At 50.8% G+C, this 11,938-nt stretch overlaps 1 protein-coding gene across 1 annotated transcript; it reads left to right on the forward strand.

The window, feature by feature from the left end:
* The first annotated feature begins 6,557 nt into the window (after positions 1-6,557).
* On the forward strand, positions 6,558-11,726 carry LOC100904689 (glycerol-3-phosphate acyltransferase 1, mitochondrial). Its single transcript, XM_018641563.2, has 17 exons — positions 6,558-6,642; positions 6,897-7,015; positions 7,099-7,200; positions 7,313-7,567; positions 7,649-7,811; positions 8,226-8,380; positions 8,487-8,645; positions 8,726-8,915; positions 9,002-9,302; positions 9,403-9,508; positions 9,585-9,709; positions 9,828-10,018; positions 10,145-10,312; positions 10,426-10,509; positions 10,621-10,724; positions 10,841-11,056; positions 11,209-11,726. The coding sequence occupies exons 1-17, from the start codon at positions 6,558-6,560 to the stop codon at positions 11,287-11,289; spliced, it is 2,604 nt and encodes an 867-aa protein (XP_018497079.2). The 3' UTR covers positions 11,290-11,726.
* Positions 11,727-11,938: the final 212 nt, after the last annotated feature.

Raw genomic sequence — 11,938 nt, forward strand, 5'->3', positions numbered from 1 at the left:
CCACTGACTCAGCCCTCCGGCTGTCGATAGTTGTGATAGATACCTACACACAGCGCGAGATATTCGCACTCACTCACACATTACATAGTGCATCGTCGCTGATGCACACTCATCGAGAATATTCCCCGCGATTCGGGAGCGGCTCCGGGAACGATCCCAAACAGATGAACACTAGCATCAATGTTTCATCGACGCTAGATAATTTCCTCGAGAGTTCCGCACCTGCGGAAGCTTTCGGCGTAGTCGAGGTGGCTCAAACAACAGTCCAAAGTCGGAACGTCTACATTCCCCGCGAAAAATCAGCGCTCGCGGGAGTGGCTCGCATTTGGTCTCAGTCAGTCTGTGAGTGAGTGAGTCAGTCAGTCAGTCAGTTTGCTTCGTAGGTCCATCCATTCGGCTGTTCAACAACTAACATTGTCGAGGATTTAATCAGTTGCGGCGAGTAATCAGCCGTCGGCGAGCCTTACGCGGAATTTGTGCGTTACAAGGCGCGGCTTCGTAGGTGCTGCGGATCATCGTTGTCATGATGCGGCGGCGCCGTTCCCGCGTGCGCCGGCACCTCTATTGTCCTACGCGTTCTTCGGACAGTAAACTCGGGAGAGAAATGTTCGGGATTGAATTTCCGAATGCAGCCGACTTGCCGTCTGCAACCTGAGTGAGGTAGTCAAAGAAGTCTACCAACCAGAAGGGTCAAGCAGATCATCGGTCGGCCGTCAAAACGCCAGCCACAGAAAATGAACGTTGCTCCCGCTGCCGGAGCTGCAGGTCAGAAGTTCTTGATCTCGCTGCTCGGCGAAACGCTATCTCCGCCCCCGAGCAGCAACAACGCATTCTTTGTCGTTCGTGACTCGAGCAAATGGTTCGTTGTTGTTATTCCACCGGCTACAGCAGCGACTTCTCTTCATCAATCCGTATGCCTGTTCGTCTGTCGTCCATCCTTCGTTTTCTCCACAACCGAGCAAGCAAGCAACCAGCCAGCCAGCCAAACCAGACAGCAGTCAGTCAGTCATTCATTCAGCAGCCAACAGAGACGACCAGAATCTCTTACGTTCGCTCCTCCCGTCGTTTCTGGGATTCCGGCCGTGCTTTCCAGAAGCTGGAGCTCGCGGAATATTTCTCCTCAGTCACGAGCCTCGCTTCGCCTGAAAACACTCCCACGACGAGTCTGGAATCACTCTCTGAGGCATCTAGAGCTTCCGCCGCGAATCTAGCTCTGCTTATCGCGAACAGTGTCCGCCATCGGTGATTCTCTAAGAGAGTCCCGGCGTCAAAGAAATCGCGACATCGCCGAAAACTTCCTGCCGCAGGACTCGTTTTGAAGGTCGGCGCAGAATATCACACGACTTGTTTGATCCAATAAACAGAATCGTTTGCATCGACGTCATCCGTCGAGAGATCCTGAACGATTGCCTTTGCTCTGAGTCCTCGAAGATGTAGCTTCGATTCGGTCGCTCGTCAGCTTTGCATCTCCACCGGACCTGCTGATGTCGATCACGACCGTGTTGGTCGCGTTCGCGGTGGGGACATGATCGACGTCGGCGATCACTCGCTCAATCCATCTATCGTAGCTTGATGATGGACCGATCGTAAGAAATCGTCGCGAGTACACAGGGAGCCACTTGCTCGGACGGCGGGTGAGTTGGACGGCCGGCGGGCCGGCCGGCCCGGAGGATTACGGGTTCTACTTGGCAAATAATCTTTATTCCTGAAGCAATCTGCGACTGACGGCGGGGGAGCGCCTTTCCATGTAGCTCGCCTGTCTGCCCGCTTTTGCTCATCATGATGGTAGTGCTGGAGCCCGTGCGGTTGGTGGTGGTGGTGGTGGCGGCGGTGGTGGTATCCGGGTCAAACAGGTCATCTCTTACTCCCTCCCTTGTGGCTGGCTCGCTGGCTGACTGACTGACTGGCTACGCGGTTGTTGCTGCCGACAGACAGCAGGAGCGGATCGACGGCCATTGAGAAATTTGGGTGCGTCCACTTCCACCTCCACTGCGTTTTTCACAGAATGTCGAAGATGTCTGACCTATCTGCTCACGATACTCACCTCATTGTGCTCGCCTTACACGAAGGCACAGAGGAGAACGTCCGACTTTGTTGGCTCCGCAAGCGCCGAAAAAGCGTTGCGAATCACCTGGATTTCGAAAACGTCCGGGACCTGTTAATAGCAGAACTCCAACACGATAACGTCCTCGTGCTTGGTGGAGCAGGTTTCGATGAATCGACGTGCTCTGGATTCGGAGGCCCAATCGCTTAGACACCAAATTTCTCAATCCCAATCCTGTCGATCGGCTCTCGACTTCGCGGACTTCCCCCCTCAAGAAATCATTTCTTTGAGACGTGAAACGTTGTCGCGTCCAGCTCCCAAGAGCATCAAACTAGCACCTTGATAATCTATGGGAAGGGCCCAGGAGTCTTTATGGAGACTCAGCAAAGCGCCCGTCCTTAGACTCACTCCACGCAGGTCGTCTCCAATGTCTCCTCCCTCCCAGCGACGGAAGGTTCAGAGTGGTATTCGCAACCGGAATCGTGCTCGAGTCGTTCGAGCAGGCTGGACATGATTTTTCGGAATAAACCCCATGAAGTTTTCCGCTTTGATTCCAGAACCCTTCTCTGGTGAATCCGTTTGAATTTTGAGGCGGGGTGAATCTCGGACTGAGCGAAATCAAGCCGTTTATTCACCTAAATATAAAAGCACTCGGGGCAGATCGTCGTTTCTTGCAAACGTGGTGATACATATAAGCTGATGACTGATGTACAACGATAATATTTCACCGTCTCGCTCGAACTTGCGATGAAAAATAAAATAATACTCTGTCTCGGGGGATCAGGAGACTGCGAGAGCCCCGCCGGGGCGGGGACGAGGAGAGCCTTCGACAAGCGGCGTTGAAAATTAGATTCCTCCTGAATTATCAGAACACAGTCATTTGTCTCGTAATCGAATACTGTATAATTGTTCGCTGCAATATCATTACCAATGTATTCTCTTACATACCTGTCGGTCGCGACGATCTGTCCGCTTCTCCGCTCTGTCTGTCCGTCAGCATGTTTCAGCAAGTAATGCACGCTAAATACACTCTTGGGGTTCGAAAGCGACGTCTGACTCAAATAACTGACCCCGTGTCTTTCTGAGAATTAGCGGTCGCCCACTTGCTTTCGGACCGAATCGACATCTCCGACAACGACTCGGTCGTCGACGATATGTGAGCGCGGCACGGCACGGCGAAGAGGATGGGGACGTGGGGGATCGGAGGGTTGGGGAATTCGGTACGGCAGGCCTGGAGACGAGCTATAAATAATTGAACAAGTGAACTGGGCGGAAAGAGAAAATCGATCCTCTGAGAAGTGTCGTGCTGTTGTCCAAATGCTCGCTATGCGAGGAATGCAATCCATGGACGTCGGTCACCTGTCCTGGCGCTGAAACTCCAAATTATGAACTAGGTTGGGCTTCCATTTGATCCGACGAAAAAACGGTTCCTATGGTTTCTGTTGCTGGCGATCGCAGCCACGGTTTCAACGCCACAAATTAGCTAATCGCTTCTGGAGATGGACCGCGAGATATTTGAGGAAACCAACAAGGAATTCGACATCAGGTGCCCTCTCCGGACACTCCGATCGGAACAATTGAAAAACCGCGGGCGGCAAAAACGTCACGGCCATTTCCGCGGTTCAAAACTCAGAATCTTCAGGGAACATGAGGACAGGAAAAGGATAATACTGATTGGGAGAATTCAGTGTCTACTGTCGATCCGATTAGCGTCAGGTCCTGACGTCGACCGCTGCTGGATCAGATTGAGAGAACCCTCTGGCATCGGTCGATAATGATACACATATATGTATGTACATATGCAATTGATAGCGTTTTGACGTCGGCGTCGACGAAATTCAGGCGACTATCGCAATCCCCTGGCGGCGGGCGTGGTAGACAATGCGCGAAATTCTTCGAACTCCCGTCCGTCTGCCTGCCTGTGACTCGAACGCTTATGCCGATCGTTTCGGTGACCTTTGCGACCGCCAGAGCGCCGAACCCCTCCCACTAACGCATAGGTTAGCGAAAGCTGCAATTAAAACCAATATTGTGAGCCCTTGTCGTGTGTTATTCGATCTCTGCCGTACGGATAATTTGTCTCCGGTAACCCGATATTAGTTAGAAGTGTCGCGCAACGGTCTCGGCCTGCTCTTGCTAAACTAGGAGGCCACAGTAACAACAGAAGCATCAGAGTGCTCGAGCCGACTTCCATAAGGCACGCTCGATCCGGAGGCCTCTCATCGACTGTTTTTGTTCAATTTAGCAGTCCATAGGTGTTCGAGGGCTCCGCAATTTTTTTTTTCTCAGGGAGTAAAGTGTTTTATTCTCCACTGCTCTCTCCTAAAATCGAACAGGACTCAATGAACGGGGAAATCGAGCCGTCTTCAAGAATTCGACTCTTAGTATGAACACGCGACATCAATGTATCGCACGTGCCGACAGACTCGGCTTCCTCATCGACAAAGATCAGCTTCAGCATTGACTGAGGAAAACAGGGAGTCGTGGACTAATGATGAGAGCTCCTCAGGGAATGAGATCAAAGAGTTTACAACGCATTCATATCGGATTCATGATATCCAGCCCTCGCGGAACGCAGGAAACTTCTGGCTCCGATTCTATCGGCATTAAAAGGTATTCGGAGGAATTCCTTGAATTCTTGTGCGGTGGCGGCGATAGCATACATTTTTTACCACTTCAACTCTGCCCGGTTCCTCAAATGGAACGCCTTATCTACATTTCGATTCTCTCATCCGAATGAACTGATAAGTGAAGCAACCATTAAACATCTGAAGAGCCCTCACTTCGACGCTCAACCGGGCGTGCGGTCGCTCACATTGAAACCGTTGCCTGTTTCGATGCTCGGATCGAATCCTAGGTGCCTCGAGATTTCCTAGGCGTTCCGTGAGCACAAGAATTCTACGTCTCAACTTTTGTTTCGTTTATCGTTTCAATATTGAGGAGAGAGCACACGGAACCAAGACATCAGTCTCGCTTGATTTCGACCGACCATCCACCCGGAAACCAGATGCGGAGGCCCGAAATCCGTCGGAGGACGGAATCCGAAGAATTGATGACGAATTCCCCGGATCAATCCACTCCACGAAGCACGCTCAGCCCCAAAGACGTCTGTCAGGCCAGGATAGGGGGTTGAAACCGAGTATCCCGAATCCTTCACGTGTTTCTCCCGAGCCCGCCTCGAGGAATGGGCACGAACATTAGAAGGGGGATTGCACAGATGGAGAAGGAAACCACTGTGAATCGTTCCTAAACAAGGTTCGAGGTCACTGGCGTGTTGACGGGGTACAGCATTCGAGAGCGTATTCACGGAGCGAGTCGCTCTGGCCGGACCAACTTTTTGGAGGCACCCCCCGCTGCTCTTGCGCCTGAAATTCGCACAATGAATTTGCGCAGTCGCGTCCTCAATTAGGCGAACTAATCCCAGCAATGAGGTCCGAGCGGGTAATTCCATCTCTCCTGGATATATTTATGAAACCCCGACGATAGCACGGCCCTGGCCAAGTATCAATAAACTCCGATTACACCCGGGAGGGAAGGAGGGCTGAGAATCCCCGGAAGTCGGCGGAATCGTTCACGAATTCTTCGGCGTCGCGGTGTCCGCGCGGAACGACCCTCCGAAGTGTGAGCGCAGACGGGATACATATGCCGCATTCCGTATATAACATTGAAGTCGTTCCTGAACCTCGGCGTCATTCGCTCTGGAAAAAGAGATTGAGAAGCATGATACTCCCCCGAAACATGTTTGCGTGGGCGAGATGGCGTATGATTCTGACCTCACTCATGCACAACGTTAGACCCTCACAGTCTGACGGGCTCACTCCCCGTTTCGAAATCTGGCGCGTAAACAAACGGGCGTTCGAATTCGAAGTTGTTTTGGTCGGTGAGCAGCTCGCAGGGACGTTCTCTACCAAGTGCCTTCTTCTCTAGTCATTCCGATATTTTTCGACTCGACGATTCCGTCCTGCATGATGAATAAAGTTATTAGGAGTTACAATCATTGCGTTGGGATCATCTGACATATGTAAGCAGTGGAGCGTTGATAGTTTACCCTCTTCCGCGACTTTAGGTCACCTGTCCGCCATACGGTCCGGGACGATTTTGAGAGGGTCTTCCCGCAAGCCGTCGTCCCCATGAACAAATTCGGCACTCTCCGTGCGACACAGAACACAACCTCTTCGGTACAAGGCGGGAGCGACTTCACCAGTCACCGGGTCCAGATCCACCGTCTGACGATGTAATCGGCCGGTGTTTTGCGACTTCTGCGCCGAAGGAGAGGGATCGCTTCTGTATCGGGAACACATTTAGCCACTCATCAGTAGTGACGTGTCTTCCGTTTGTGTTGTAGCCGTCCCGGAAAATCGAATTACGGGTTGACGAAATCTTTGGCTTGCCCCCACTGGGTCAGCACGGAGTGTCGGGTCGGTTCCCACTCCGGCTTGATTCTCGCTGAAGTTTGTAGATTGCAAGCGATTCGTAGAAAGCCTGATCTTGCTTCGGAGTTTCCTTGTTCAGAATGATGGAGGAGGATGAACCGTCCTCTCTGCCCCTGGGATGGCTATCGGATTATTTCTGGATTTTCGTACTGGGCACCATCGCACGTGAGAACCTCTGTTGTTTTATATCGATTGACTCGAAAGCCTCCCATACGATCTTCAGTATGGCCAGCCGAACGGAAGCCTGATTTCCGATGTGAGATGACCGGAACTGAAAATTTCCTTCTTCGCTCGGTTGTTTCATCGCTTGACGGAGTTCTTAAGACGTGATACCAATCGCTTGCGACCCATCTGGCATCGAGGAACTCTCGCGGGGCATCGGAGGAGCGACATGTGACTGAGTTAGCGGGACATTCCAGGTGTACGTGGATACGCGTTTCTGCAAAACATGTTCCCGCGGCAGATCTACGCCGGATCACTTCTTAGTGACTCGCCGCGGCATCCGAAACTGTGCCCACCGGGAACGAATGCATCGAAGGTTCGACTTCAATTTGATCAAGTCCATAATGAGAAAGATCGGTCCTGTGAGAATCCTTCGAAGAGACCTAATCTCAAATCCAGGTGAAACTATCGCCAGTTTTGGGCGTCCCGTCGAATTCTCTGTATGCTCAGCCCGTGAACTTCAAGAAAAGGCATGAAGCTCCCACGTCTTCGAAGACAAAGGTGATTCCCTTCACTCTGAGGCTCGTTCGTCTCTTTTCGAGAAATTTGGGCATCTGGTCTGTCGTCTCGCCAAAACCCCGCCCGTAATTATCGTGAAATATCTATATTCCAGCTCAATTCCCTCTTCATTGATAATTATGCGAGCAACGATCTGGTCAACATCTTAGCTTCCCCGGGGTGTGTTTCCGAGAGCTCGTTCCCGTGGTCCTATATCCCTTTGACTCCCCTTCACGCCATTACTTCTTGGTTGAAACACATGCTATGGATACTTTTGCGTCCTGTGCCGTGGCACTACCCGGTACAATCTCATAAGGACATTCTGGACTCCGAGACAATGCGGATCGCATACGGGAAAGCGACACAGCAGGTGGGATATTTTTTTCCGTCGATCCGTCGCTCTCGTTTGCGGAATGCGTGGAAGTCTCGTTTTCCCTATTGTTATTTACAGAAAATCGTCTCGGATGAGCTCACGGTCGTCTCTAAATATGATCATTCGATGCATCTACGAGAAGCTAAGGATATCCTGCTTCAGATGGCTTCGTCGACTTCTGTGTTTTTGATCAGAGTTGCTGCCGTCGTTGTCAATAAGATTTTCCGGCACAGCCTCTCAGGTGAGCTTGTGCCTATTCCAGTCCGCGCGCTATGCTTTCTCGATAAAGGCGATATTTTCTCCCGCGTGTTTTTTTTTCGGCGCGATTCCCCCCTTGGTGCGATCTCCACGTCGCGAAATCTCAGTACGCTCCCACTCAGAAAATTCAATGCGAAATTTCTCTCATCAATTATGAAATGCAACTCATCATGAGTCTACCGGAAGTATTCATGATAGCTCGTCGTCTTGTTGTAGCTTGTAATCAGCGGAGATTCCTGCGATCCGATTTCGCTAGGAGAAGGCCGGAGTGAAATTCTCCCGTCATGAATCCAAAAATCGACCCTCTGTCCCGAGGTCTCCAGGCTTTGCTATTGAGTCGTTGGATTCATGTGACGCCTCGCGCTCGAGATTGAGCTCTGCTGTTTATTCAATCCAGGAATATACGCCCGCCGGTGTCAACTATCTGAGCTCCAATGCCTGGAGGAAGCGAATCCTGACACGCCCATAGTATACTTGCCGCTGCATCGTTCACATTTGGATTACATTCTGTTGACGTATCTTCTATACATTCGCGGCATGAGAGCTCCTCAGGTTGGTTGACATGCAGTGAATGACCGAACCACAAACAAGCTATTGCCCTTTCCAATAAGAGAGAGCCGATCGGGATTCGGGAACATATCCGCCAATTCTTCTCCAGGTCGCCGCAGGGGACAACCTGAACATTCCTGTTTTTGGACGTTTACTCAGAGGTCTAGGAGGTTTCTTCATTCGTCGGAAGATCGATCAGAGGAGATCGTCAGCTGAGTCATCATCTAGTGATGAAAGAGATTTTATTTATCGAGGCATTCTGCAAGAGGTGAGCGGAGCGAATTTTGTGCCTTGAATTTAGCTTGGCCGGGGCTCACTCCTCTCACCAGGTTAATTTTCCTCCCGCAGTTCATCTGTGAGAGCCTCTCCCAAGGTTATCCTCTAGAGTTTTATCTGGAGGGTGGTCGGTCTCGTAATGGGCGAACATTGCCAGCAAAGGCCGGATTATTGTCTGTCCTCATCCATGCTTACCAGAGGGGTCTCATCCCGGACGCAATTATTGTTCCCGTCGCCTTCACCTACGATAGACTCATAGACGGTGAGAAAATGTACAGGGATGCTCTCCAGACAAATATTTCCGTGGAGACGGATCCCGGTAAAAACGAAATCCTACCTATCTTGCAGGAAACTTCGTGGCCGAGCAGTGTGGTTCCCAGAAAACAAAGGAATCCTTTGGCCACGCTCTGCGGTCGATCTGGCGGACGGTCACGGCCCATTTCGGCACCGTGAGGATCGAGTTCGGGCAGCATTTCAACTTGAAATGTTTTCTCCTCAGTAACGCCGAGAAATTCGGACTAGATCCCGCCAAGGAGTTCATCCGCGATGGGTATACCGCTCAAAATGAAGGAACGCTCACTTCTTGCGCATCTTCCTCGACTGCGTCTCTGTTATCTGCGTCGCACACTGACGTCAACTCCATGAGTCGGTGGGTCTTCCGATCCATGCGGATCCCAACTGTTGTTTGTTTCAATTATCTCGAGGTCATCGTCGGATATAGGAATTGATCGAGCGTGTTTCTGTTGCAGTCTTACTCTCGATTTGGCTTTCGTCGTGCTCCGGGAAGCGAACCGGAGTCTAGCCGTGTCGGCTCCCAACCTTCTGTCGTTCTTGATGGCTACGAAGTTCCGACACGTACGAAGCTCATTATCCCCCAAATTCTTGAACTCTATCCGAGATCCGTATCACAAAGCAATTATGCATCTTCTAGGGATGCGAGGAAAGCGACTTGATCGGGGCAATGCGCGTCCTCTGTGCACAACTCACTAGTCCATGCAAACGGAAAACGCTAACCTTCGATGATGTCCACGTTGAAAACCTCAGACAACTGTGTCGGTGAGCTTCGTCGCAGCTCGAGCGCTTCTAGAGTTTTGGTCTCGTCAGGATTCAGCATTCCAGTACGCAATGAATTTGTCTGAAGCCGGCATTCTGAGGGAATTTCCGTTCTTCGCAGCTACTCGACGTCCCTCCTACCTCATCTCATATCCTACTCCAATGGCCGATATTCTGTGAGCACCTCAGTCGAAAGCCTCATCGAACTCAACTATTCTTGTGGACCTGTGATGGAAGCTCTCGTGGGCGAATCGGTTCTTGCCGCTGTTCTCTCTGAGGAGCTTCGGAAAATGAGCGTCGTCAGCGGCGAAGGTTCGATGACCAGACGTCATTCGACGTAACTTATTATTCGGTTACACGGAGGAACACCCGTATGGCGAAATTGGTCTCCATGAATTTTTTTCGCCGGGATGGGAATTGATCACAGGTCTGTTTCAGAAATGGATTCAATAGAAGTCTGCTGGGAAACTGTCGAGAAGGGCGCTCTAGCCTTGGCCACGATCTTGCAGAACGAGTTCATCCAATTCCAACCAGCAGACGAATGCAAATCTGTGATTGAAGAGGCAAAGCGGTCTCTCATCGAGTGGGACATCATGGAATCGAGAGGTTTGCATTCTTGAGGTCGGCCCGCGTCCTCCGAGTAGCCCCGTAGACGGTACCGAACCCATATGATTCGAAAGACACTATGCGGGGAATCTCTCGAGGATTCAAAATTTCAGATCATTCGATCCTATACCGACGAGACCGGTACAGCCTGCAGAGCATATCAGACTTGAAAGCCTCGATAGCTCCGCTGATAGAAGGTAAACTGAGGCGGTGATCATCATGATTGTATGCCTTCTTCATCTAGCTACAGATATACATTGATTGAGAAGCACGGAGCCCTCTCTCATATGTCCCGCGAACTCTTCTAGGCTACTCGGCGATTGCGAACGATCTTGCCCACATTCTCGGTTCTTCGCACAATATCTGTGACCGCTGCCTTCAGAGAGAGTTGCTCACTGGGATGCAATCGAAAGTAAGTCGAGAGTGCGGGAGACGGAACGCGCTCCATTGTGCGAGCTGTGGGTACTCGGATCCGATACATCCCCGACGTAGGGTGAGCACTCAATTCTATTATCATCTCGACCCCAGGCGAAAATGGATCGTTTCGAGTATCCGGAGGCATGCGCGAAAGATACGATGCTGAACTTCTTGAAAGTTCTCCGAAAATCGGGGGTCCTAGAGTTGAAGAAAGCTGTCAGGGACCTCGGCTCTCAACGTCCTGAACGGGAATCGCTTGACGAGCAGACATGCCACGCAGAAAGGTGTCCGGCGAAAAATTCAAAAACACCTGTACAAATGAGTCAGGTAGGGTGCGCTGCTCACGATTATCTCGTAGCTGGGGAAAGAGATCCGAGATGTCCTGGTAAAATGATTACCCTTCCGATTCCTGGATGCTGCCGCCATATGAGCTTGCCACCAGCCAAAATGGGTCTTTACGAAGGAAATTGCTCCCGCAGATTGCCGCCGGAGGTATGGAGAAACTGACGGACCTCAGGATGTTCCTCGAGACCTTCAAATCACCCCTGATCGTTATATGATTGTGAGGTGTACCTGTTGGGAAGATCGATGTCGGGAGAGTATAGACATCTTGCTGTCCACGAAAATTCTTCTGGTTCTAGTCAAAATTTTCCGGAGCTTAACTAAGGATCATTTGTCAAGCCTAATCATTCATCTGGGATCCTCATGCGGTGAAGATGATGGAGGTGCGTAATCCGCTCAAAGACGGCAGTGAATGGACTGTTTGCCACGGAAAGTTAGGCTTCAAGGTAGAGTCGCCGGGGATCCAGATGGGATTCCCGTCTGAGATCCTGGAGCAGTATGAAATGGGTCGATGCGGCTCGTAGACTACTTGATTGAGTTTTATTTCTCTTTCCCTGTTTATTTATACACATATTAGTAATTGTTCACAGCGAGAGATGGGAAGTTGAGTTTCATTGTTTTGGAATAATAAAAATATGTAATAATAAATGCTAATAAAACACTACTCATCGCACGGATACCTCGTGCATGTGATTCGAGAATGCAGAAAGCAGATATAAAGCTAGTATTGAGTATCATTGGACGGGCCTCACCTGCGGGACGCGGTAATTGGTCCGGTGAAGTTCGACGTCGAGAATCCGATTTGTGACTGATGGTCGATCTGTTCTCCTTCACCTTCACTCAGTCTCTGAATGACATTACATTAGC

Source organism: Galendromus occidentalis, unplaced genomic scaffold, assembly GCF_000255335.2.
Source record: "Galendromus occidentalis unplaced genomic scaffold, Mocc_1.1 scf7180000075782, whole genome shotgun sequence".
Lineage (NCBI taxonomy): Eukaryota > Metazoa > Arthropoda > Arachnida > Mesostigmata > Phytoseiidae > Galendromus > Galendromus occidentalis.